General features: G+C 41.9%; 1 protein-coding gene across 1 annotated transcript; it reads right to left on the bottom strand.

Annotated features, from left to right (window-relative positions):
- Window positions 1–27,993, bottom strand: HECA (hdc homolog, cell cycle regulator). The gene is made up of 4 exons (XM_072332136.1): window positions 27,696–27,993; window positions 10,612–11,652; window positions 7,339–7,493; window positions 1–4,429 (listed from the first exon to the last, which is right to left on the bottom strand). The coding sequence occupies exons 1-4, from the start codon at window positions 27,919–27,921 to the stop codon at window positions 4,265–4,267; spliced, it is 1,587 nt and encodes a 528-aa protein (XP_072188237.1). The 5' UTR covers window positions 27,922–27,993; the 3' UTR covers window positions 1–4,264.
- Between the last annotated feature and the right edge of the window lie 4 nt (window positions 27,994–27,997).

Below are 27,997 nucleotides of genomic sequence, written 5' to 3'. Positions count from 1 at the left end.
TGTCTGGTATTTATTACTTTTTTAATACAGAGAAGTCACAACAAAATATTCTCTAGCAACACACGCAAATGATATAACCAATTATTTTAATTTCATCAACATTCATTTGCTATGTACATATTCTTCCACCTGCAAAAGTGCAATCCAAGAATGTCTCAACAAGAAACCTTTACAAACAAGTGTATTTTAGAGGGGTTTTCTCACCAGTGGCCTTACAACAACATGTTTGTCCTCAGCTACCTGGTACAGCAAAATGAAGAGTACATGAAAACAAAACAAAACTGTGTTAGATGCCTCCCTTGTAGGAATATTCCCTATTTTCCAAACTAAATTCATTATGAATACACTGCTCACTACTGGACACATTAATGTAAATAGACTGTAGAATAGTCTATGGGCTACAGAACACTGTAGTTTTCATGACTGCGGCATTAGACAGAACAAGAATTTCAGCCTGTTTACCTTGGTAGATGTCAAATGACGTATCAGCGTGTAAAAGATGTCCATTTTGTTAGTTATGGTTATCAAAATTTACTTTAAAATGTACTAGTGATGGATGAATTCATTTACACATCCAAAATATTAAGTCTAGCTAAATGCAAGCCTCTCCTATGGAAAACATTGTTAACTACCAGAAAGAAAAGCATTTGCACATGCAACTCCTATTACTATCACAAGGAGTATCGTGCATTTCAGAAGAGTAGAATGTACCTCCACATCCAGAGGACTGTATTCTCATTTACAAAACATACTTCAGGCACAGTTTAATCTGACCACAGGCCAGACTAAAAGGAACACACAGCATCAGAAAAATGAAAGGTAGTGAAGAGTAAACTTCAACCAAACAAGCAAAGCAAGCAGTTCCTTACCTAGACAAATTATTTCCCTTTTGACACGTTTAACATCTCACTGATTCTTTCCAATGGTCATTGTGATACATAGCAAACCAAGTGCTGTCCAGTTCAACTTCTAAAGTAGCTATTAAGTCTCAAAGAAGTTAGAAAGAAGTTAGCTTTGCCCTTGTGCTTATGCAATGCCCAGCCAAAAGGGCAGGCCTAACTGCTTGATTGGAATCTGATGCATCCAACAAAATCTCACCGACATTTTGCAGTAACCCCCAATCAGATTTCTGTATTAGCAAGAAGCAGAGAAAGCATTCTCTACAAACTGGGACAAATTACTTTGGAGGAAAAGTTCAGAGAATCTTTTCTGTTGTTCAGCTAGTTTCCATCAAGGATCATTTTGCTGTTCTACATCTGCTGCTAACCTCCAGCTGAGAGTTATGCTTTGCAAGAAAACAGGCATTTCCACTAGTGGCAGCAAAGAGTCACTTAATAGTAGAATTAAAAGGAAAAGATGAAGAAGAAAATTGTTTTCTTTGATAGATTTGTGTGTAGCTTCTCACTGTTAAGAATTTAAATAGTCATTTCCATTTCTGCTTTCTCAGTCTGCTGCATTCTTGGTTTTGATTTGAATGTACTATACAACCTTACATACGCTTGTGTTGTTAAAAAGTATCCAAATTCCCTTTTTTCCTACTTCTGCTCTTCTCACGATTGTCATACATACATATCTGGAGAGGCATCTAAGTACTTAAAGAATAAAATTATAAATTAAGCTACCGTAAGGAAAGTAAACAAACAAGTATTTAGAAGATCTCCAGATCCCAGCTCTGCCCTACTGCATGCATTGCAGTGATACCTCTCCTCACCAAATGTTTGGAAAAAATGGGTACAGAATGTTACTATTTTGTTATTCATGTAGTGCATGTGGGGATTAACACCCCAGGCTTGGGGCTTGAAAGACTAGCACTCCAATCAAACACAACACTCACATACGTATCTTTTTAATTTTTCTCATTACAGGAATTTTGCCTTTTCTGTGTGATTTTAGACTGCTGGAATTGGACAGTACTTGCACTTTAATCTGATCCTCACAGCAATGCCAGATAAGGTGACTCCAAACCATCCTAAATCCATCAGGTTTTGGGAACACACCATTGAAGCTGAAGGGCCCAAGTTGTTAATTTAAACTATAACTTGTTTGCTCTCTATAAGGGAAGCCTGTAACATGCAGCTAATAACATTTTATCTGCTAACCACCTTCTTCCAGCCCAGGTATGCCTGGGCCAGATACTGCTCCTGCGGGCAACAATTACAGTGCTGGTACCACTGCAAATGGAGTAGCTGTAACTTGGGCTTGTGGTAACCAAACCAGAATGGTGTTACAAGTCTCTCAAAATTTTCCCCACAATTTGTCTTAAAAAGGAAACAGGATTTCCCAAAACTTATAAAACAAGCTCCTAGGGAACAACTGCACAAAAGCCCAAGGATGTGCTCCAGATACAAACATGTGGACAAGAAATGAAGACAGGGTGAAGGGAGTGCCAGAGATGTAAGAAAGCACAGCCTGCTAACATTGCTGTTCTGCCTCACCAGTGTAACTTCATGAGACAGCCCAGCCCTATCCAGATGCGAAAATCATTAGGTTGAGTTGACTTGCTTCTAAGGATGTTACCACTCAAGTTAGGAGTAAGTGATCTTTGCCAACATAAGCCCTCTGTGCAGCTTGAGTACTATCTGAAGTGCCTAATACTAAAAAGAAGCTAATTCTGCAGGGAAGACAGCCAGGAATAAAACTGTGAATATGGCGTTTTTTTTATGCACGAAGAAACACGGATATTCACTTCAAGTTTTATGTGCACATTATTTTCTTAAATTAGCAGAAAGCATAGTTCTCTGCCCAGAGTATGCATTGCTTTTTTGGCTTCTGGCTTTTTTGTTTTCTTTCCCAGGATGTGCAGAGTATCAGGGTCATTTTCAAGATCATGATTTCTACAGATACACTAAGACAGTAAATTGGGGAAAACTGAAAAACCTCTGAAGAAACAAAACATAATCCTATCTCATAAAGAGAATCAAAACCCACAACCTTTGAGTGACCAACCATTCCATAAATACACTGTGAACAAAGAAACCCCTTGCAAACATCTCTGCTGGCTTGAGTAGCCAAGTAAAGTATCAGTGACCTATTAAAACTTTTATTAAACCTATTTAAAAACTTTTATTTATGGAAGGAAAAAGTGGGGAGTGAAAAACAATATTTGCAGATTCTACAGGGCCAACCCCTATAACACAAATTCACTGCCTAATGCACAGACTACTATATACAGCACAGAGGCATGTAGAAAGTAAATGCACTAAGCCTGCTTTCTAAAAAGTCTCTGAGTTTTTAGACCCTGGTCTTACTTAACTTTTGAAAGACGAAGGTGCAGCAATTCACTGACTTAAAATCCAATGCTATGATTCATATAAGTTGCCTCTCAGCTTTTACAGGTCTGACAGCCCAGATCCCACTATGTAGTCCTCTGTTTGAATCAGTCACACCAGTCAGCAGAAGGAAGCAAAGCCCCAGCCCCAGCAGACACATACAAACATCCTCATTCAGTTCAGCCTGCTCCTCCCACTTATCATGAGGTCCTAAAATATCTGTGAAGAAATACCTTTAAATAAAGCATTTTAAGATATTCAGCTTGTTTTGGTATAAACAAATGACCCAACTGGTAACATTACAACACTGGTGGAAGCAGGCCCTATTGCCATACCATCAGTCAGTGTGGGTAACACACATCAAACATTCATGGCAGGAAGACACTATGCTAAAAAATATTTCAAGATTACTTTTTCTGGCATAGATTTACATTCACTTGTCACAGTATCTTAGTTTTCCCCCATCTTGAGAAACCTGAATGAAAGCCCACAAAAATGACCACAAGTCTGGGATACGTATGCTCCTGCCCCCACTGAGATGCAAGAGACATGATGAATTTAACACTGATGGGACAACTTCTTTCCAAGGATTTCCCACACTTCCACCATGCTAGAGGGACAACAACCCTACACAATTACCCACCTTCCATCTGGACATATTTCTGCATCTTGTATGTCTCCCCACACCCTGCTATCAACTGTATTACAATAATACAAAAAAACAACCAAATAATTATAGCTGAACATTTTATCCCCACACTTGGGATATACTCAAAGGCCATTAAAATTGGCTTGCCTCCAACCTTGACGGAGATCTCATCGGGAGGATTCTAATTTAACAACATGTATATATACATATTCATATGTACACAGACAAAGAAGCTGCTCTTTCAGTTAGAAAAGAAAGTAATTCCATCACAGAATGAATTCTATAAAAAGATATGTAATAAAGTTGAAATACCCATAAAATAGCTATTACTAAAGCAAAGCTTTCGTCAATAAGCCTCCAAAACTTTAAATGAAGAAAATGGCTTCACGAAGTGGTAGTCTAGATTTCCACAGTGAGGACACTGCTGGACGTTGCTGTATTCGGAGAAATACTGCATGCCAATCCGTACATCTATTACTGGCTTCCCACAGTGCTTACAGTTCAGTCGAGCCTTAAGAAAAAAAAAAAAAAAAGAAAGAAAGAAAGAAAGAAAAAACAAGAAAAACATTTTTGAAATAACCAGATTCACTTCCATTCCTCACCTCAGCAAGAGACACACCGCCCTGGCCTCTGGTAGTTAACAGGTTCAGTCAGGAAACCTGCAGCCATGGCGCCTGCCAGTAAGGACATTTTTCACCCAGAGCAGTAAATTACAGGCATGCAGACTTTTTTTTTTTTCACATGAAATAACATCTATAGCCCGTAAGTCTAGAGTTCAAATATCATCCACTGTGACCGACTGGTGGTTCAGAATATCAAAGCTCATATATGCATAAAGCCGTTTTGTGTTGGTTCACCTCAGAACAAATTCAAGTCCTTGGCATACAAAGTGCTGTCTCAATAAATCACAAAAGCAGCCTTTAAGTGAGGAGAGAAACTTCACATGCATGCCATGCAATCCTTACCCTAGAGCTCCCACCGTGTGTCCTACCCTAGAGCTCCCACTGCGTGTCTGTCTAGGTTTACATTTTGATCCCTCCACAAGATGCATCAGCACTTTAATCTTTTGGTTTAACAATCTAATATTTTTGGCTTAACAAACATATAACTCGCTTTATCAGTGTGGCACGGTATTGTATCACTTTAAATGTCTACTTAAACATTTATAATACAAACCAGGTTACATAAACTACAGGTCACTTAAAGCACAGAAACTATTTTACAAAACCCAACTGAGGCAGGACCAACATTAACTGAGTAGATAGGAGAAACAATTAAAGATGAAGGGTTAAGGGCTGGCAGAGCTATTCATGATCAGTACTAAGAGCAACAAAAAAAGACTTCAGGAGACATCTCGCTGAGAAAATAAGCCCATTTCCTGTACAGAAAGCTCAGCAGGCAATAAAAAAACACTCAGGAGAAATGGAGGAGACTTAAGATCACAAAGGAGGTTAAGAGTAAAAACGACAAATGAGCATCGAGGGCCTGATACATACCACAGCTTAACCCCACAGACTAATATGCCAGTGAGAGCTTCAGCTTTTCATTGAAAAGAACAAATGATTTTCTGTATCACCTTTGATTTAATGCACTTTCTTGGGAGAAGAGGAGGAAGAAATTATTAAAGTACTACTGCTGCTGAGACAAGAATCAAAAAGAAAGAAAACATGAAGCTCTCAGATATCTGCCCTCCTTGAAAAGCAGAAATACTACGAAATACAGTCTAGTAGGGAATGGAATTAGAGTATCTTCTTTTACAAAAAGTGTGCTTTTTGCTCTTGCTGCAGTTCAGCCCATCAGTTAGCTGCTAGCAACCTGACAGTGGCTGTAGTTCATTATCCTACAAGCACATTCACGAGTACAATTAAATATTTTGAAATACGGTAGGAAATTATTCAAAACAGACATCAGCAAGGCAATTCAGAGTTAAATTATGCACCATATTTAAATGTCATTCCTCTGTATGCCCAGAATCATCTGTAACAATCAAGGTGAAACAATAATACATATTACCCAGCAATCACAGACACTGAAGCTAATGGTTTTACATTCAGTTCTGTTACTTACCTTGTACTGTCACACTGTCCATTAATCATACAATTAAGATTAAGTATAATGAGACCTTAATTCTTGTCTTGCACGTTCAATAGAAGCAATTCAAATTTAAATTTCCTCTATTTTATTGAGCTAGCAAGTCAGCATCAATGTTTTATGAGTCCCATTTTAAAATAGCTCAAATCTCAAGAAGCACAAAAACTGAGGTAATGTCTTAAGTTATAATCAATATATACAAAGCTGATATATTATATCAATATTATCAGTCATTTTTTCCAGTTCCTGGAATTCTACCTGCCTTCTAAGCATTGGTAGGAATGTTAAAATTAAATTGAATTTCACATACTGGCAAAACTATATTGCAGATGTCTCTTGTATTGCCACATCTTTGAGGCCAGGGACAATCTTCCTTTTGAGCTTCCCTTGGAAACAAACTGCTGGAACTCTGCAGTAGTAAGAAACAAAGAGACCACAAAGCTTTGTGGAAAGCATCCACAACACCATGAAGTGGTAGAATGCAAACATCTTGGCAAGCACCTGCTCTAAGTCAGTGACAAGTCCTGCATGTTTAAAGGCAACAGCTGGTTCCTGATGAGCCAGAAGGGACCAGCAAGCCATACCCATGAAAATAGCAGTCAGTGCTATTTTGGTGGCTCCCTACTGTGCATCATCCCTACCTCCACAACACAACTGCTGAGTTTCCACTCCTCAGAAAGGAAGACCTCTTGGATGCTGATGGTCCTGCTGCTTCAGGCATGTGTCTACTCTGGAGTAACCTGAAGTCTTGACTCCTTCCAAAAGCATAAATTGAGCATTTAATGAAAATTAAGCTTCTTCAGGCTGTGGCAGACTGTAGCACAGTCAGTTGCATAAAAGATTAAGGAGAGATGGGTTTCTCTATGCATAAGGACTCCTTAGACCTTCCAATTTTCTTGGCTTTTTTACTACATCTGTCTTCGGATAAAACATACCTCAAGCAACTAGAACCTTGAATACACAGATCACCCGCTAAACAATGTTCAAGTACTACTAGAATTGTATATGATACCAAAGATACTTCCTAGTGATCATCCGAAGTATCAGCTTTAATTGTGAATGCATTTTATGGGGATTTATTAGAAAAAACAAAAACAAAACACAACAACAAAACAAGCATTGACCACTGACCATTACATTAGCTTTTGTCTAGCTATTGGCCTTTGTACTCCATAAGTTAAGATCAAGGGACAGGGGCTCAGTCAGCTTTCTTGTACTGCACTCATAGGCTGCAAAAGAAGGGTGAAGGAAGGGATGGGAGAAGAGAAACACAAACCTTTATTATCATTAGTGGAATTTCACCTTAGGAGTCTTACATACGATACTGACCTGACAACAGGGAGATGCTGCCAGAATATCATAGGTATACATAGTTCCCAGTTGATGCCAGCTTCCATCCCATCGGGACTTGCACTTAATGCAGATAATTTTGTGAACCCCTTCTAAGCAGTCTACACAAACAGCATAGAGATGCATAAGCCTTCCTGTGGACAGGAAACATACTTCTTAAGGAGACTGTAACAGAAGATTAAAACAGACATTTCCCACAATGTGTTATTTGCCCTTTAGTGATACAAACCTTACCGTATTAAAATCTTATTTTTAAAAAGAGTGAAAAACAAGCAAAAAATGTTTGTCTATGGAGAATACAGAAGACTTGACTGAAGATATTTTCCATAGATGTGAAACTCAGGAATAAGTCAACACTGCCCATTTCTGATCCCTTTATTCCTCTATTTGCTGTAGACTTTAGCAAAATACTTCATAAAGTTGCTTAAACCACATGAGCAGATGCCAGATTATTAAACTATATGATCAGCTACAGTTTTTCCAACAAGAAGACTGTGCCTTAGCTGCATCCCCACCTGACAGAGAAAGCATAGAAGTGTTGAAGCTTTTTAGCAAGCTGGGTACAGACTCATTTAACAGCCTGTCAAACTCTTCCAGCAAGCAGAGAACTAAGCAACTAATATTCCCCGTGGAAAAGAGCAACAACCAGATCAGCAACTTTCTTTCCTTTACATTTTCCTGACAATTCATTGATAGTAACTGTATTTAGAAACATGATATATTACACAGATTTTAACGTGCCATACAAAGCTAGTCTATTAAGCTCTACCATGAACTTGAGCTCTGTACACACAATGACTTTCAAAAACCCATTTATACTGCCTCCCACTAAAATCAAGAGGTTCAGGTTTTAAAACAAAGTATCTTCTCTGCAAAAATGTCACTGAACACAACAATGCAAAATCCAAGATGCGAGCTTCCCACAAAACAAAAAGCCCTATGCAAATTATAAAGATCTCAAATCTAGATAGGTCTGACTTGCAGGGACTGAATCAATCCGCAGTTTAGTAGCGGACTTACTCAGGGTACCAATTCTGTAATATATCACAATTTGCTCAGCTACACAAGAAAAAGTTAAGAAGTAATGCAGTTACAAATCAAATACAATGCAAGACTGACTGCATACAGACAGTCCTTTGTTGCATTGCAATTTGTGCTCATTAGTATCAAAGCACTGGACACATCACAGTCGGTAATTTAAAGAGCAGGCAACTTGTGTGCCTTTTCTACATAAGTGAAATAAAATATTAACAAGTTACGATTTGCTCATACCAGATACTTTAAAACTAAGGGATTACTTTTAAATTGTTGTGTTTTTTGTTTTTTAAACCAACTATTCTAGAAACAATGAGAAGGAAGACCGGATTCTTCTTATAATATAAATGCAGAAAAACATTTGTTGGTATGCGATAGTAAACTGACTTACTCCAGAGTGTTCAGCTCTAAAAAATGTGATGTGATGATACTGAAGTGCAAGTATAATAAGCTTTGTTCCTAAAGTGAACAACTCAAGACTGGAGACTTTCAAATAACTCCATTCACTAAAGCTTTGTGTTGCAAAGTAGGACAAGTAGTTTTTATCATCATAAGTTCTCCTTCTGCATATTAAAATGCTGCATTTCCCCAGCACTTAATTTTCAGGATCCTACACAATCCTTCCCTTGCTATAGGAAATGAGGCTCTTGATATCTTAAACATGCCTGAAATAAAGAAGTGATTTTCTTTACTGAGGAGAAAATAACACCCTGGAACAGCACCTTGCAAGAATAATATCATTCCAAAGCTGAGAACAACAGTTTCAATAATAAATCATTTTACCCAAGATAACGAGGTAAAATTTTTAACAATTAGTGACAGTATTTTGTCTGAACACGCTTTTCAGGTGTACCATCAAATGGGTAAGGAACAATTAATTAAAAAAAGCGAAACAACATTTGGCAGTTTCTTTCCTAGTGGCCAACAAGTTTGCAAGCGACAAGTTCCACTGTTACTAACCAGCCATTAGCACTGGTATGATCACAAGCACATCGTGCATGCTTCCTCACAGCAGCCAACGAGCAGTTATCTCACAGAAGTATATTCTGTTTACCTTGGAGATTTTTCAGCTTCTGCATTTCCCTCTAACTTTTTCCCTTTAAAGTACATAAGGTAAGACAGAAATGATAATGCTGGCATGAATACAGGTCAGTGACTTAGCACACAGTGATTTGAATAAAGAAAACAATACAAAGTTTGCTGAACAAAGGAACATTATTATATAACAGATATTATGACCATGAATGAGATAATAACAAATTTAACAAAAGGAGAGTAAGTGCTAAAATACCTCCTGCTAATGCATTCCCATTACACTTTTCAACACAGAACTTCATGTATTTGAGCACTAAACTAGGACTAGTTTCTCTGACTTGTGTTAGCCACGCTGGCCGCCAGCAGACAGCAGAACAGACGTGTTTTGCCCTTCTCACTCAGTTTGAGACATGCTTTTTGGGAAGAGCTGAAGCTCATCCCAGTTCCCATTTGTTTGTTTCTCTGGGAGGAGAAAAATAACACATGCCTTGGCCCTGGCTCAGCACAGAGTTGGGACATGGTCAGGGTGCTGGCCAAACAGGCGGGAATTTGGAACTAAGTCTAAATCCCTCACTACTCCAACACCACTTCTTCCCAGAATAATAAAAGCTTACTTTCACTATATACAACCTTTCCAGGCCACAGAAATCATCCTCGCCAGGCCTGCACTAACACAGGCCAGACTACAGTCCTTGCCATGCAAAAAAATACCATCTCCAATAAAACGAAACTGATATTCTCAAGTCTGAAAGCAGACGAGAGGCCTGGCTGGCAGGAGAAATATGACCTTCATCCATGTCACAGTACAGCATGCTGAAATGTAAAAGGCTGTTTAAAAGGTTGATGTATGTCTTGGAGGAAAACTCATAACATATAAATCAGTACATACACACTGCAACAGGGTGGCTAAAAAATCTTCCTATAGCCTACCTAGAAACCCGGTAAGGTATCTCCTGGTTGTAAACAAACCACAAGGCATGGATCTTTCTACACAGTATTTGTTTTTCACAATTCCTGCCAAGAATTTCAACCTGACCCACACTGTAATTTGAACATGCCTCCAAGCCCTAGAGTACAACTCAAAAATGCTGAAACAAAATGAAAATCTAAAACAGGGAGTGGGGTATGGAAAGCAGCCCCACCACCAAATGAAACCTAGCATGACGGACAGACAACCTGTACCTTGAAGGTGACAGGGAACATCATATTCAATTTCATCATGTCTCGATGGGCTAAGAAATAGGGTTCCATCCACCAGCGGAAACTGTTCAAACACTGGCAATGCCCTGTGGCACAGTGCACAGTTCACAACGTTCCTGTGGCTGGCACTAAGAGCAGCAAGAATAAACTTTCGCAGGTCCTCCCCTTGGCCCACCTGGGCATCATCTTCCATTCGCACATGAAAAGTATTCAATTTATGTCTGGGTATGTGAGTGAGAAGCTCGGATAGGTCAAGCCTTCTCAAAAACTGCACGGGGGCATCGAAGTGTCCCGACCGATGTGCTTGCAAACCAGCTGCCCCATAATCAAAGTGCGCATTCCTAAACATTCCCCCTCCAGCCATGTTCTTCTTGTGTGGCTCCAGGTGTATGGCATTCTTCAGAAACTCTCCTAAATATCGTGATGAACGGGGGCCGCTGAAGTGGGTGGGGGCAAGGATTGAGTAGCCAGTTGGTGGGGACTGCCCAGGAGAGACACAGGGGGAGCGAACAGAATAGCTGCCACCAATAACACTCTTCTCTTGGGAGTTCTGCCTGTCCATTGAATGCCTTCGCTGGATGTCATGACTTAAACTCTTCTGTGGCTTGTTGGCTGGCCTGCCTTTTTTGGCCTCTTCCGCTGATTCCACCACAGACCTCCCTGTGCTCTTCTCCAACACTGATTTCTTTTTCTTGTCATCCTGCATTCGTTTCACCTGGTACCAGTCAGTGTCCTTCTTTAAATGACCCTGCCCGCACCGACAGGAGCAGAAGCGAAAAGCAAGGTCGTATCCCTTCTTTGTCCACATGTTCTGACGACACTGCTTCTCATTCCAGCTCCTAGCTCTGCCGATGCAATTGAACTGGACAAGAATGCTGCTTTCCCACTCGTAGAAGCACTGAAGGTGCATCCAGGTGCTGTAAGGGCAGTGCTCATTGTTGCATATAACCTTCTGGTAGTCATCCTTCTCAAGGTCCACTGGCCTTCCAAAGCTACAGATCAATGGAGTAGCGCAAGGGGCTTCTGTGGAACAAAAGCAGACACATTAATAATGTAGGCTGCTTGTGGCCTGTTCATCATACTGCTAGTTTAAATGCTGTGCCAAATACAAATGTGAGTTCTCACTAATGTTCCACATTATCAAAGAGCCTACAAGCGTTAGGTCTGGGTCAGAACAAAAACAGTCATTGTCCCCCCGCCCCCCAAAAAAGAAAAAAAGGAAGAAAAAAGGTAAGGAAATGGAAGAACCTATAGAAAGGAAATAAGATAATAAGGAAGCAAACAGACAATACAAACAGTTCAGTACTCAAAGACAAAGAACCTCAGAAGCATTAACTCTCCTCAAGGCTCTGTGGACATCACTGCATAAGCAAGCTTTAAGGAGAAAGCTTTGTGAATGTTTCTGGAGGACAACTTTGAAGCCTGAGAGACAGCACGGAAAAAACACACAGAGATGCTGGTTTGAAAAATGAGAAGGCAGTACAGACAGACTTTGCAGTCACAAGGAAAGGTGTAAACTGATCTCTTCTTTACGAATGAGCAAGATACAGGGAATATGGAGGGGAACAGAAAATAGAGGACTTTGAACAGCAAGACAAATAGCTCATGCTTCTTGTATGGAAAGGAAGATCTTTATATCTTCAGGCAGAGGACATACTGCCATTACTGACCTACTTGAAAGCTAAATTTCACAAACCAAACAGTTAGCAACACAGACTGGTTAAAAAGCCAAGTGACACGTGGTCTTTTATCAGCAAAGCAGCAGCCTTTGCTATATCCTTGAGCAAAGAATAGAGTGTTTCAATTCTTTCCTTGTAACAGTATCAAATACACAGATGTTCTGTATTTAAGACCAATAACATTTTCCCCTCCCACACCTAAATACCACAGGCTACAGAATATTCCAATTATCATCCACACAGTTGAAGCTGGAAAGCAAGAAATTTTCGTGCTGACCTTCCACTGGATCTGAAGTGAGTCCAATCATGAAGTTTTTGAATGTGGAGTCAAATATGACGTACTTTCTTTTTTTTTCTTTTTTTTTTTTTTTTTAAACTTCCTACTTCAACAAAAGAAACACCATTCCAGTAGGGCAGGCAGGCTGCCTTTTTACCTCTGCTTTACTGAATTCAAGTAATTGCAGGCTTTGTTAGGGTCTTCCCCAGTCAAGTGCTGCCTCACCCAGCATGAACCAGCATGGCAGTTTTCCTGGGGCTCCCAAGTCCCAGACAGAGCCCAAGGACTTGCAAGGGAAATGCACCATGACTCATCATGACAGCCTGCTGCAGACTCATTATTTTTCCCTAGGATTTCAGATTTGTACCAAATAAGCCAGGAAATAAAAAATACATATTTGATTGTATTGCTTTTAATCCAGCTCTTGTCGCTGCTAGCCTGAATAATGTAACACAATTTGCACAGGGTCAAATTGTGTTATAAGGGTTATAAAGGGTGTTATATGCTGTTACGTTCACTTTTACTTTCAAAAAGACACAGTACCCATAATCACCTGCCACACAGCAGCAATACATAAACCATTTTGCAACCACAGGTCATTGGCATGCTAGTGGTTTTGCCCCTTTCTAACAACTTCTTAAAATGCTAGAAACAAACAAAACATCTTCAAGGTAGCCTTCAGAAAATTCAAGATCACTGAAGCTCTTCAAACTTATTTACCCAGAACACATGTGCACAAAGCACAAGATTTTCCCAAGCTGTTCCCTGGAACAAGCTACATCCTTCATCTTGCTTCTCTGCCTCTGCTTCAAATGCCTGAAACAGCACAGATGCAAGGTAGAATTTGCTGCAATACCTTTCCTTCAGGGACTGAACTATAAACTGCAACAAGGGCACATTCTGAAGAATATTCTGAAGCAGAAAAAGCTTTCTTCAGTCATAAAATGAAAAAGAAGACAGATTACCAAATTGGAGAGAACATTGCTAGATAAGAGAAGCATCCCCTCAGGTCTCTTTAGAAGTTCCTTCTATACAGGTGACATTCTTCCCCTGCTGGTTGTCTCAGGTGTCTGAAAAGTCTACTAAGAACATGCAAGCTTCAGGTTAACACCTGAGAGGCACAGATTTCACTGGCAACCAGTGACTGATTCTTCTCCATGTTTTTACTCCATATTATTAAGTATAAGGACAGAAGCTAAGAGCAAAAGAAAACTTATCTGTTCTCATTCAAAACCCGCGAGGCTACCAACTCACACCAATCCCTGTATGTTCTCACAGACTGTCACCTTTGATTCAGGTCACGCTATGTCACACCAAGCACCTCTGCAAAGTTTTTCTTTGTTGTCAGTCATTCTTTTCTCATATTTAGGAACAGACTGCACAGTTTGCAATTAGGGCATCTGATGCAGTTTATCTCAGAAAAAAACAAAAGTTAAATTGAGACCAGTGAGAGCAAATCATCATGTGCAGCAAGATGCAAGAGGTGCCACCACGGACAGCTCTCACATATTTCCTACATTTACCCATTCTAGTACGTATTCTTATACACCACTGCTAGAAGGCAGGAAGAAAGGACATGCCAACAATTCACTTATGGTCCCCCTGTGTTCTAGAGCATAAATGTTCTAACAACCAAGAGCATAATTGCACAGACATGTCTAGAGATCTCCAGTTAAAACCATACACTTGTTCTTCCATACTGGTAATGCTAATTGACTAGGGAAGAAAGGTATTTTGTTAATGAGACAGAAACATGGTTCTGGTTTCAGATGAAGAAGTATCATAGTATCATAGTATCGTGCGAGTTGGAAGGGACCTTAGAGATCATCGAGTCCAACTCCCGGGATTCAGCCCTTCTGTATAGCAGAGCAGCGCTTCTACCACTTGCACCACAGGGGAGATACGAACCCGGGCCCTCCGGTGCTGCAAGCAGCACTTTATACCACTGCGCCACCGGGGGCACACAGTACATAATCATTAACTCTCTACAAAGTTCACTGCCTCTTCATGATGTAAACAAATACTGAGATCAATAAAGGAAGTGTCTGAAATACAGAAAAAAAAAAAAAAAAAAATCAAATCAAACCAGCCTGTGTATTCAGCAGAAAGTGTCCACAATTATTTGATTACAAACATGTTCTGTACGTCTAGAGACTCTTAAAGTTGATTTTCAACAAACAGGTTTTTCCTTTTTTCAATAGTCTGGACCTACACATTCCAGGACTCTGGAATGTGATCTTCTCCAGCTCTTCCTTGAGAACTTAGATGACAGATTAACTGAGAACTTCCCACCTAATGTAACTATGAGGAAGAAAAGGATTTCTATTTTTGACAGCGATGTCCTTTTTCCCCCCCACACTTAACTTAGATGACCACAACTTTTTCAGACATTTCCTCATCTGACCTATCTACTCAGTGTAAACTGGCTGCACATCAATCATCACAGCAGAAGCAGGTCTAAGACAGCTGTAAGACAGCAAGAGAGCAAACAAAAGTCTTCTTCCACACAAAAAACTCCACTCAATTGTTACATAGTGGCACTGAGGTTTCTCTGGAAGACGACATTACCAAGTGAAGCAGCTTACTGCTTACAAACCTCTTCTGGGAACATGTGAAATTTCACTGGCCTCTCTGCAGGCATACAGGAAAGACTAGAAAACCAGCAGGTCTCTAGCACATGGCCACATGCCTGCAGCACAGTAAAGATACACTAGTCAAGTCATCCGTTTGCCTTTTTTTTTTTGCTGCTTTCATCAACAGAAGTTTCTTATTACAAAGTTAGCTGATTCTGAGGCATTGATAAACACAATGCATTTCCACAATAACCTGTAGCATTTATTGTGGCTAATGAAAGTTGTTACAGCATTAATCCCTGACACTTCCGTGGTACCAGCATATTTAAGAAAGCAGAAATTTCCACTTGTTGAAACATGTATAAAATGACTGAGCCAATATTCAGTTCAGTCTAGTATTACACTGTCCTTAATTCTTTGCAAAACAGACTTAAGGACAAAAAATCCCTTCAAGCTTCTCTTTATCCATGTCTTCATCCAAACATAGTCATGCCACATGTTCCTACATAAAAAATAAATGAGCAATGGAAAGAAAAGTAACGTTTTTGCAAAACTTTACCAGTTCACAGCAACGGGTATGTCACATGAGTAAGAATGCCAGCATTCAGATTACCTAGTATGAGAACCACACTAGCAATCGTGAACAGCTCTCCTCATCAATTACTACCCTCGAGGGTGCTTTACATTATTTCATCATCATTTTCTAAATGAGACAAAGCACTAACTACAGAATTACAAAACTAAACCTACTTGTAATCAAACCCTTCTATTTCCCATTAATTAGAAATTTATTTCAAGACTGTTCTCCAAAAAGACAGAGATGAGATTGTGATGTTTGTGTCTTATTGTAGCAGTATTGCAGTTACCATCAAAAGATACTCAGATATAAGGGGAGCAAACTGAATTCCACATGAGCTAAACTACCCATCCACATCCACAGCCCCAAGCCAGTTTGTCACCTGAATATAAACTGATTCCAATAAGCTAATATGCCATTCAGACTTCTAGTTTCCAAAGTTAATAATAATAATCATAGAATCACCAAGGTTGGAAAAGACCTAAAAGATCATCCAGCCCAACCGTTCACCTATTACCAATAGCTCCCACTAAACCATGTCCCTCAGCACAACATCCAGTCTTTCCTTGAACACCCCCGGGGTCGGTGACTCCACCACCTCCCTGGGCAGTCCATTCCAGTGCCTGACCACCCTTTCTGAGAAGTAATACCTCCTAATTATAACTTACAGGAAAAAGGAAAGACTAACACGTATCAGAGAAGCATCCACTCTTCTGAAAGAAAGCCTAACTGACCACAAAGTATCCCTACTTTTCTTTCAGTTTCAAGATGTTTCTCATGGCCGAAGAGAACAAAACAAGACAGCAGGTAGTTTTGTGCAACAGAATGGTTTTGCTGTGTAGACCCAAGTGCACAGCTGTAATAGGCAGGCTGCTGATTTGGAAGTACTGCTGCACACTGAGTCTTTCAAGAATTTATGGTTCCACATAAAAAAGAAATGTTTTCTCATATTCCGCTATAGTGATTTTCATCAGTAATTCTGAGTGTAGTTTTAAGGGGCAACTCATAAATGTCTTCTAAAATAGAAATAATATGTAATAATCCGAGTAAATGTACATCTGGGCAAAGATCGCTCACTGTTTAAACAAGATTATATTTTTGACAGAACTACCATAAAATTAATTTTTCTTTCAAAAACAAGAACATGATGGAAGATTGCAAGAAAGCGATCTGGTTTGGGCATTTGGCTTTTTCTCAGTTTTCCCATTCAGGTTTAAGCATCAGTAGAGTTCAGGAACAGAAACAAATGAGACAAATCTTCAGCATAAACCACATTAACCTGTTTCTACACACACAAAAAAAGAAAGACACCCTTCCTTTTTCATGACACAAATGAAAGCAGCAGAACATCCATCTGAGGAACTTCCCTCTGATGAAGTAAATGGAGTAGAATGTTATTTACTTCTGTTTACACACCCATCAGAAAAGCAAAGATGCATCCAGCAAGCCAAATGCCATGACTACATGGCTTCAGTTCCGTGACTGTTCTCGTTTGTTCTAAATCCTAAATGCGGGTGTCTAAAGCAAAATTAGCTCTTTCCTCCATGTTCCTATATTATCCATTGTGCAAGCACCAGAGGTTATCAGCCAGTGAACAGAAACAGGTAATTATTTCCTGTACTAGATAGTGTAGGTTTCAGCTCACCACACAGACATAGGACTGTTAGTAAAGCTCAAAGGGCAATACTAAGAACACAAGGCTGGGTGCAGAGGAAGTAGAAGTGAGGTTCTGGAAGAGGCATCCCTACTGTCATCTTAAAGCAACTGTGAGAAAACAGGAGGTTGGTACAGATCTGGAAACAGAAATGTTTAAAAAAAAAAAAAAAAATCACAAAAAAAAACCCACTAAGGTCCTGGCACTGACTGAGCTGCAAGACACCTACTATCAGTTGGTTCCTTTTGATCTACCATCAATCTAGTATCTCACCACCTATGTCAAGGATGTTGTACTTGCCAGTACATTACCTAGGCCAGAAAGGTACCTATGTGATACATATGTTGCACTTGAACCTTTACTACCACTTTTGCATGGACAGCATTCCCTTCACAGCCTTTCAGTGCCAGAATTTGTTCACTCTGCCAACTTGAGCTAGAGTTGAGTTATTTCTGTGGAAGAAATACCCACCAACCATATCCATGGATGTTCGCTATTTTCCTCTACCATCAGGATAGCTTTATTTCCATTCAAGTCAGATAATACTACCATGCTAAGACTGCAATGCAACTGGAAAAACAAAAAATAACATGCACAATGATGATAAAACAGACTAAACACCTGCATTAATTGCCCAATGTGTTTGCTTTTGTAAACACCGGAAAACAATTTGATATGTAAAAGATTACCAAGAAGTAACACAACACAGTATTGCCATACACATAATGACCTAAACAGCATAAACCATATAGCACCACAGAAATAATCAGTTACCTGCCTAGGAGACCGAATGGAGCAGGAACTATACACTGGCAAAAACTGTTTCACAAGTGGATCCAAAAAGGCAGGCATGAATGTTTAGTGAAGCAACAATAAGCAACAGCAGACAAACACTGCTAACACTCCGTGATGACTGATGTCTATCCAAAACTTCTGGCAATCTATGCAGACTGATGAAGATTAGTTTGCAGACACACTCTAGAAGAAAGGAGAAGAAACAGGACAGCAGTATCTTCTAAACCACCCAAAATGTAGGCTTCTTTTGTGTCATGAGACTCCCTATAACATCCTCAAAAAGAAAAGACAGCATCAGAAGTTCATCTTCAGCAAGCAGTGCAGAACAGTTCAGACTGATGTTGACCCTTGGTGCCAATCCACCAGCATCACTCCCTAAAAGCCACTGACTCTAGAAAAGCCCTCATCACAATGGAAGTCTGGCTCAAAGCTTTCCACAGCTAAACACTTTCATGTTGTCACTTATGTGCTAAGCTAGGAATTGAATCCTAGCCTCAAAAGCCAAGCAGCAGTGGTCAATATTTACTCCTGGAAGGGACTTAAAGAGATCAAAAGCTCTACCTGGAAGCTTACCCAATGTGCAAGATGTTACAAGCTCTACTATGTAAGTAGTCACCCGAGGTGACGACCCTTCTTAAGGGAAGACTTGCGGTAATCTAGAGTTGCTAAACTCTGGCTCACCCAGAAATTCAGACAAGACTCCTGGAAGGCTCAGCAGCACTAGAACCATCTACACATACTTCACTTACGCTGACTTCATGCTTGGCCTCCAAGGGCGTCTCTTCCACAGAAAAGTTGAGAGGCCTAACGGCTACATAGCAGTGGAAAGATGCAATGGAAATCATGAAGGCATACCTGTCATGTTGATGCCTTCTAACCGGAAGCACTGTTAAAACAAATGCTTATTCATGAAATCAACGATTAGCACATGATTCAAAGTTGGTGTTGTTTGTGGCTCTCAATCCATTACTTATACCCCATTCAGTCATCACCCCAACAAAGTCAGAAAGTCAAGAGCAAAACTGTACAAACTAAGGAGAGAAGGTTCCTACATAGGCACAGAAGTTTTGCAGTTTGCTTACACAGCAGCCATCAGTGCTCCAGGCTGGACCGACTCTGCCAACAAAGCAGGCAATAAGTTCTTACAGAAATCACCAAAATCTACATCACTTTTATCCTCTAGCCAAACTAGCCAGCTTATTTCCATTCAGGATCTGTCATCAAAACACAAAGAACAACTACTCCATCCAGCCTGGCCTTTTGTTCAGGATGTACAGAACTTCCCTGCATAGGAAAAATCCTGCCCTGACTTGCTGTATATACTTAAAACAATCCAGGCAAAAACATAACTAGTTCACCATATCAGGGAGAACAAATTCATGCCTCTACTTCTATCAGCATCACAACTAATGTCAATGTATTCTTGCTACTGACACATTAATTCTGAGTTGGCATCACCAGGCCAAGTAAGGATTTTTACAGAGACATCTACCATGGTGAATGCAGAGATTGGTGACTGTCTTAAGACTGGTGGGCATTAGTATGTTCTGAACTTTGGCTATGGTTTTGTCCATTAGTGAATCATTCTCACAGCAAAGCACTTCTACCATTAAATTCTCTTCCTGTAGCCTTCCAATAAACTGTAATACCCTGAAGTGTTACAATAAACTAACCCTGGTGTCTCAAAAACATCCTTATACTTAAGATATTATAATAACTAAAGGGGATTCCCATTCACCTGCCCCATCAAGTTTCCAGTAGTAAATTCCAATTCATGCTGAGAATAAAGGAATAAATGCAATAAAGCAAATGAAGCTGCAGGTGTCTTAAATCACTTTCTGAAATAAACATGGTGGGTTCAATTTGCTCAGAATTAAAGCCAGTTAGCCACGAGACCCTGCTCAAAATCACAAGAAAAAGAACAGTAAAAGGAGAAAAGGTTGAATCAAATGGTATCTGCACCTTTTTTTTTTCAGTTTCAAGTCTAAGTGTGTTTGTATCATTGGTCTACACTTTCCAAGTTTCAATATGACAGTATTTTTATCTTCCACATGAAAAGCTAAAGAAGCTGGTATAAACTCGATGGGAAGCTGGCAATGAAGCCGCCCTAGCTGCAGTAACTAGCATCTCAGCAAGACAATGTCTCCTGAGGTTGAAGCTGTCCGTTCCAATAGATGTCTCTTTCAGTATGCTGTGTTGGCTTCCAGCCCCGCCTCTGGGCCATCTCTGGCATCTGTGCAGCACATGGAAGCCTCGACTGTACACTGCTCCCAAAATGCTTATCTATAGCACAGAAGCAGAGTTGGGGAATACCAGGCATACTCAACAGCCAGGCTCTGACTGAAGCTGTTTCCTCTCACAGTAAGCATTCAAGACAGGAACAGTAGCAATATCCCGCTCAAGCCATGGCAGGAAGACTGAATGACTATGCCATTGCAAAAGAGAAAGATAAAGGTTAGAATGCTCACAAGATAAATGTCACAGAAGTCTACCGGGAAGTGCCAACACTCCACTCAAAATCCTGCAAGCTTTCAAAATGGAATTATCCACTCCAGTGACTAGGTTACTACTTCAAGAGGCCTGTTTGAAATTATCTGAATTTCTGTGAAAGCTGTTTAAAGAAAGTCCATGCCTTACTAATGCTGTTCTAATTCAGATACCTTGAAGATTAGCTGTATTATTTTTCCCTGAGCTAGATGCAAGGTTTACCACTTTTTCCACACATGCGCTGTAGCAAGAGAAGCAGGGAAACAGAGAATCACAGAATGGTTGAAAAGGACCTCAAAGATCATCCTAGTTTCAACCCCCTCACCATGGGCAGGGTCACCAGCCACTAGACCAGGCTGCCCAGAGTCACATCCAGCCTGCCTTTGAATGCCTTGAGGAATGGGGCATCTACAACCTCCTTGGGCAACCTGTTCCAGTGCGTCACCACCCTCTGTGTGAAAAACTTCCTCCCAATATCTAACCTAAACATCCCCTGTCTCAGTTTAAAACCATTCCCCCTTGTCCTATCACTACCAACCCATGTAAAAAGCCATTCCCCCTCCTGTTTATAAGCTCCCTTCAAGTACTGGAAAGCCACAATGATGTCTCCCCAGAGCCTTCTCTTCTCCAAGCTAAACAAGCCCAGTTCCCTCAACCTTTCTTCATAGAAGAGATGCTCCAGCTCTCTGATCATCTTAGAGGTCCTCCTCTGGAAAGATGTCAGCCAGTAATCATGCTACTTTAATATCAAAGGACATGTCAGTATGCAAGGCTGTAAGTGAGGCTGAAGGAAATTTATAAATGTCTCTTAGGACTAGAAGTTGATTTGTTGCTGCTTGTTAGATCACTGGGAGGAAAATATGGGATGAGTACAGACAAGATAAAGCCATCACTTAAAAAAACTGCAATTCCTCATAGGAAATCTAACAAATATCAAACCTAACCCCTACTCGTGCAAGCACTACACCTGAACCAGTGACTGCAGAACGCAGACAGGCTTTGATAACCACTTTGATAGCAAAAAGTACTGTTATAAAAAAAAAAAATGAAATGTGTACTTGTTTGTATCAAAGGATATTTATTCTATTCGGCAACACTACAGACAAGATCCCATTTGTGAATATCTGCATAACATGCCTTGCACTTACCATGAAAGGATGTAACCGCACAGTTTTAAAAATTCTAAAGAAAGATGAAAGTCCTTTCAAAGCCGATTTGCATTGATACAGTGCAATTTGCATTCAATTGATTTCTGCATTCAGAAGAACTCAATGGAATTAGAAAGATAAATGGTTTTCTTTAACAAAGTCGGTATGAATTAGATTTAGATACTCGCTGCAACAGAAGAGAAACCCGATATTCTAGGTGGTTTCATTGATATCAGTGAGACCCCTTCTTTCAAGCTAGGTAGTGACAAGATTCCAATACACAATTTCACTACAAGGCCAGACTGGAATTATATGTTACATGCATCAGGGAATATTGAACAGCAAATACTAATCCATGCTTAAATATTCAAGCAATTCATGCTCTAAAAATACATTTTTAATTGAATATTGCACTGACAAATCTACTGACTCCTTATCATACTTCCAGGATGCAGTCTTTCTTTGTAGATCTTACTGGCTAGCCAGTCACAGCTTTCAACACATTAGTCACCATTGCACGGATTGATTTTCTTCTTCATATTTTTATTCTGTGTTAACATCTTCATCTGAAAGTAAATAAAAAGCTTACAACTTGTGAAAACCAGGTAAAGACTATGCAAAAGCAGAGCAGGCCATTTTAAAGTCAAGTAACTACAGTTAAGTTCCCTAGAAATCTCACATGAATACAAAGATATTAAGACACAGTTTTTAATCTTCTTGGATTATTCTTTATTTGGGAAGTTAAAAACATTCAACTCAGTGGAGAAACGTGGGCGCCACAATAGGAGGACATGAAACCATTAGAGAGCATGCAAAGGAGAGCCACAAAGATGGTGAAGGGTCAGGAGGGCAAAATGTCTGAGGAATGGCTGAGATCCCTGGGTGTGCTGAACCCAGAGTGGAGGAACTGATGGAAGGTCTCACGGCAGCTGCAGCCATGCAGCTCAAAGGGAGCAGAGGGGCAACGCTGAGCTCTGCTCTCTGGGACAGCGACATGGCCTGAGGCATGGAGCTGTGTCAGGGGAGGGGTACTGGGAGTTAGGAAATGATTCTTCACCACAGGGAAGTGGGCATGGATTAGTCTGCCCAGGGCAGCAGGCATGACCCCAGGCTGCCAGGAGTTCAAGATGAGTCTGGACAACACTCTCAGTTTTACAGTCTCATTATTGGGTAGTGCTGTGTGGAGCCAAGAGTTGGACTTGATGATCCTCGTCAGCTCCTTCCAACTTGGGAGATTCTATGATTGCGTAATATCTCTGACTGATGAGAGAAAGCTCTGGTACAGAGTACACTGTACAGAGCTGACATATACTCCAATACTTCCCCCTGTGTGAAGTGAACATGTAGCACATCTCCCAAGAGCATCTAATTTACAAAGGCACATTATGTTTTTCACTGTGTCCTTTTGGGGTCTGGTCCGCAGTGAAATGATCCACAGGGAGTTCCTGTTGCTAAAGGCAGCTGAGCCAAGGCAGGAGCGCAGGTGGGACATGCAGCTGCAACTCAACCAACCCCAGCCCTATCATCATGGGCACCACTCATACAGCCTTTCCACTGGCACAGAAGAAACTCCACCCCAGGGAACAATCTGCTTGTGGGACCTAAACCACTACCTTTCTTCCCCTGGAGGATTCTCACAACCAGGATCCTGTATAAACCTGAATCTTGGCAATTCCACAACAGTCAACACACTTAGCTCTGCCTCTTTTACAGTTTCAGGGCTCACCTACGCCAGTGGGGAGAAAGCATGGCCTTAAATACACTGTAAGACAGCAACTTAGAGAGAGCTACGTTGCAACTTTCTGTTACTTTATCTTCAAAGTCGAAAATGAACCCCATGATAAAGTGGGAAACTACAGACAAGAAGAAAAAGACAGCTAGCTTATTTCTGTTATCATTTCTCATTTTCTTGTGGTACCAAAGCTGGAGAGACCAGAGAGACAAAAGACACAGCAACAAAACAGCAAGATGTTAGGACAGGGACCAGCAAGAGGAGAAAGAGGACTTGAGTCTGCTGGACAATGAAACCAAGAACAAATGCAAGGTGCAGAAAAAAAGGTGGAAGAAAGAACTTTGGAGTCAGAAACAACTGCATCTGTGGACTGGAACAAAATGCTTATGGGATAAAAGTTATAAAATGTAGACTAGCTACTAGAAGAAGTGCCCAAGCTCAGCAACACAGAAGTGGAAAAGGAATTTACGACTCAGAACTGCCAGATCCCATGTGAACCTTGCTATGCTGCTGCTCTGAACAAAGGATCCACAAAATGTCTTGATTTCTTATGCTGCTCATGCCTGCATATGAAGATCACCAGCTATTGCTATTGGGAACTCCAGTAATCCGTGGGGTTGAAGTCACTGAGACAAAAACTATCAAAGCTGCCAATACAATTTTATAGAATCATAGCTCAGATTTTCCAGTTTTATCAAGAAAACTAACATAGAAAATTAGCCAGAAGAATACTTTTTTTTTTTAAAAAAAGAAATATCATTCAGTCCCTCTGAAGACGGAAAATCTAAGAAATAAGGCTATTACATCAAATTTCACTTTCATTGTACATTATGATAGTCAAATTAGTCCCCTGACCCCAAGACCAGCATCTCACTCAGCATAGAAAATGAATGTCACTTTGGTCAAGAAAGATAGAACTATTATATACAGAACTCCTCCTTGCTCTGAAGGAAAGTGTACGTGTTTCAGCATGCTACCAGTGAATGGGGACTCTCCATGAAAAGAGGTGAGAAGGTGCAGAAAAAGAAAGAAGGGGAGAAGAAGGAATGGAAGGCACAGCTGCAGAGCATGAATGTTCGTTGTGGACACTATGCCAGCATCTGCAAAAAAGTTACAGTGCAAGATGGAGAAAAGTCATCACATCTGGTCAATGGTTATGCTTTCCATCCCCTCAGTTCTCACAATCTGAAGCCAGAACCTCAAACTCAAAAGCCAGAGCCTTCCAGAGCAGCCGGACCTCTGAATAAGCATAAATGCAAACACTACCGAAACCAAACACAAACAGGTGGTGAAAAATTCACTGCTATTCTCGGGGAAAACAGTGCAAGGATCAAAGCAAAAGTTAACCCCTTTCCACTGCAAAGGGCTGCTGTAACAGCAGCACTGTGTAACACAGCACTGCTAGTCCTCCCTGCAGAGAGAAGCCCAGAGGAAGTTAAAAATTCTGTTTCATTCCAGCATTTGTATGTTGTGCAGAATCAATACATAGAGCACATAATGAACAATGAAGACTTAAATCTGAGTCACTATCCCTTCCCAGGATGAAACAAGGTCCTGATGTGACTGCGTAATTAGACTGTCATACCAACACCACGACGCCAAGACAAGGTTTGCAGTCTTAATTTTGCAATTATTAAATCTGCTGCTTTCATCTCTATATACTTGTCTTGTCACATTAATGAAAAAAGAAAAACAGGTTATGTTATTAAAATTATCAACTGCTTTTCCTGGGTAGAGCTAGCACAGCAAGGGTGACAGGCAGCACAGGGGGTAGGGATGCAGAAGACCAGTGCTCATGGGCAACACAAGCCACAGCGTGCAGCTGGGCCTGCTCCCTGGGCAGCAGCACAGGGAGGAGCCTCCCTGCATCCACTTAATCTGCAAACCAGATAATCTCCCATGAATAATCGAGAGTTGACTGCGGACAGCAGAACTCCATTAACCTCACAACTCGCTGTACCAGGCCGTGCCTTCAGTAAAGTGCTTAGTGACAAATTAACCTCAAGCACAGTGCCCCTCACAAACACCTCAGGACTAGAAACGGGACCCCACAGGCCTCTGAGGCCAAAACTGAGAAGCTTCATTTCAGATCCACAGGTTTTGAAGACACCAAGGAATCTACTAGCATCATCTGATATTTTAAGGTCTGATATTAAGAAAATTTGTTTCTCAAGAAGAGTGGCTGGGCAATGGAATAGGCTGCCTCGAAGGCGGTGGAGTCACCATCCCTGGAGATGTTCAAGAGCTGTGTAGATGTGGCACTGAGGAACATGGGTGTGGTAGGGATGGGTTGGTGGTTGGACTAGATGATCTTAGAGGTCTTTTCCAACTGCAATGATTCTGTGAATCCCTGCACGTGAGAACTGGATGCCCAGCTCTGCTGCAGGACAGGAGACGCTTCTTCATTCACTCCTCAGACCAAACCTGTTGAAAGCTCTGGACATATCAGTAAGAACGCAATTTACAAAACTTCCAGGTCACGGTTACTTATGGGCAGGAACATAGATAAAATAAAGCTCACAACCACATGGACTCTTCCAGTCTTCAGGAGCATCTGAAATGAAAAACCTGACCAGACACTGTGATCCTGACAAACCACGGAGCAGAAGACATGCTCATCAGGCACTCCATGTAAAAACTGAAGCCAACATCATACCCTACAAAAAAAGGGACTGGGGTGCCCAGAGAAGAAGATGTTTCCGACCACTGGAATCATAAAGAAACGAGGAAAGAGAGGATAAAGTAGCATCTCGGGTTAGGTCTTAGGCAGCTTCAGCTTCATAGGAGCTCAGCTAGCTTAGCCAACAACCCCAACATCACGGCATCACCTGTAAAGTACACATTTCACCACCAGACTCAAGTCCAAGAAATTATCCTGTTCTTGTTAATCCTTCTAGCTTTTCCCCTCGCTGAATATAAAGAGAAAAATAAAAATAATAAAAAGAAGGAAATTCTAAACATTCTTCATGACTCTCTGGAGCAAGCAATAATCTCATAAAAGTAGTATGGCAAAGGCTTTGTTAGCTAAAGAGACTCGTAATTAATTGCTAACATTCCTAAGGAAAAGTTTCCATTAAGCGATATGTGGGAATTGGACATCTTGAAAACTGCAACAAGACTCTTGGATATCCCGCTGGCTAACAGCAGCCAGGCAAAGCTACTGCCAGAAAGCACAAAGCTGTTGTACTTCACCCTCCCAGCTCCTCCGGTACATGGGAAGGGAGTAGCCAAAGGCTAATTTCTAAGGAGAAAAAAAATCTTCAAGATGAGGGTCTCTACACAGCTCATCGTGAGCATAAAGGTAGAACATAGATTCCTCCTTCTGGATTAGCAAAAAGCGTACAGAGATCCCAGCCCACCTCTAGTTGTAGCTTGAAATATCGCACTTTGGAGACTGTCTCCAAACACGAACCACAAAACAAATAACCAGGAGAAAAAAAAACCCTTACCAAAATTCCTCTGAACCAGAAACCAAAGCACCAACCAAGGGCTGTAAAGAATGGCCGATCATAAAACGAAACTTGTAACTGCCGCCGCAGGACAAATGAAACGCAGTTAAAAGACGGGCTTTCATCTTTAATCGTGATGAAGTAAAGTAGGGATTGTTAGGCACTGGAATTTCCAAACCGAGCCCTGTCCTGCTTGGCAGCGAAGCCCTTCAGGCACCTCACGCAGACGGACGGGTCACAAAGCAGCCGGGACCGCTCGGAGCCCCGCTCCTCCCGCGCGGAGGGCGGTGCGACGGCGGGCGGCCAGCGCCGGGCTCTGCCCCTCGCCCCGCCGCAGCCCAGGGCGGGCGGACCAGCACCTCCCCGCCTTCAGCATCACCGCGCGGCACCTGCCCGGCCCCAGCCCCGCTGGGGCTCGCACCCTCCCAGCCCTCCAGCCGCAAAGGCCGCCAAGGGCCCGCGGAGCTCAGCCCGGTCCCGCCGTTCTCTCTTGCCCTCCCGCTCCTTCCTCCTCCTGCTCCAGCCCGGGCCTGCCGCACCACCCGGCCCCACTCGGCGGCCGCTACCCGCCACCTTCTCGCTCCCCACTCTCCGCCCCCGGGCCCGCCGGGCCCCCACGCCGCCCGCCCGCTCCCTCCCGCCGCCTGCGCCACCGCAGGAGGCCGCGGTGCCCGGGCCGCCGCCCCGCCGCTCACCGCTTTTGACGTCGCCGGGCGCCGCGCCGCCCGCGGCCGCTCCGCCGCCCGCTCCGCCGCCCGCGCCACCGCCCGCCGCCGCCGCTCCGGCTCCGCCGCCCGCCGCGGCCCCGCCGCCTCCTGCCGCCGCGGCGCCGCCGCTTCCCGCCGCCCCGTTCTCCTGCTCGTCGCCGCTGCTGTTGGCGCGCTTGTTCTTCTTGCCCTTGCCGCCCTTCTGGTTCGGCATCGCGGGCCCAGCCGCCGCCGCGGCGGCGCGGGCGGGCGGGCGGCGGCGGCTGCGGAAGGCGCCGCCGCTACCTCCG

The sequence above is a fragment of the Excalfactoria chinensis genome, chromosome 3 (assembly GCF_039878825.1).
Source record: "Excalfactoria chinensis isolate bCotChi1 chromosome 3, bCotChi1.hap2, whole genome shotgun sequence".
Taxonomy (NCBI): Eukaryota; Metazoa; Chordata; class Aves; order Galliformes; family Phasianidae; genus Excalfactoria; species Excalfactoria chinensis.
This window is presented reverse-complemented; position numbering and strand designations above follow the sequence as displayed.

Excerpts from the sequence above, each read along its gene's own strand:
- HECA (XM_072332136.1), bottom strand. The coding sequence starts at position 27,921 with ATGCCGAACCAGAAGGGCGGCAAGGGCAAGAAGAACAAGCGCGCCAAC. Across the intron at positions 11,653-27,695 it reads GCCCGGCGACGTCAAAAGCG|AAGCCCCTTGCGCTACTCCA; the intron begins GTGAGCGGCGGG and ends TTTGTTCCACAG. Across the intron at positions 7,494-10,611 it reads TGTTCCCTGTCACCTTCAAG|GAAGGCTTATGCATCTCTAT; the intron begins GTACAGGTTGTC and ends TCCTGTCCACAG.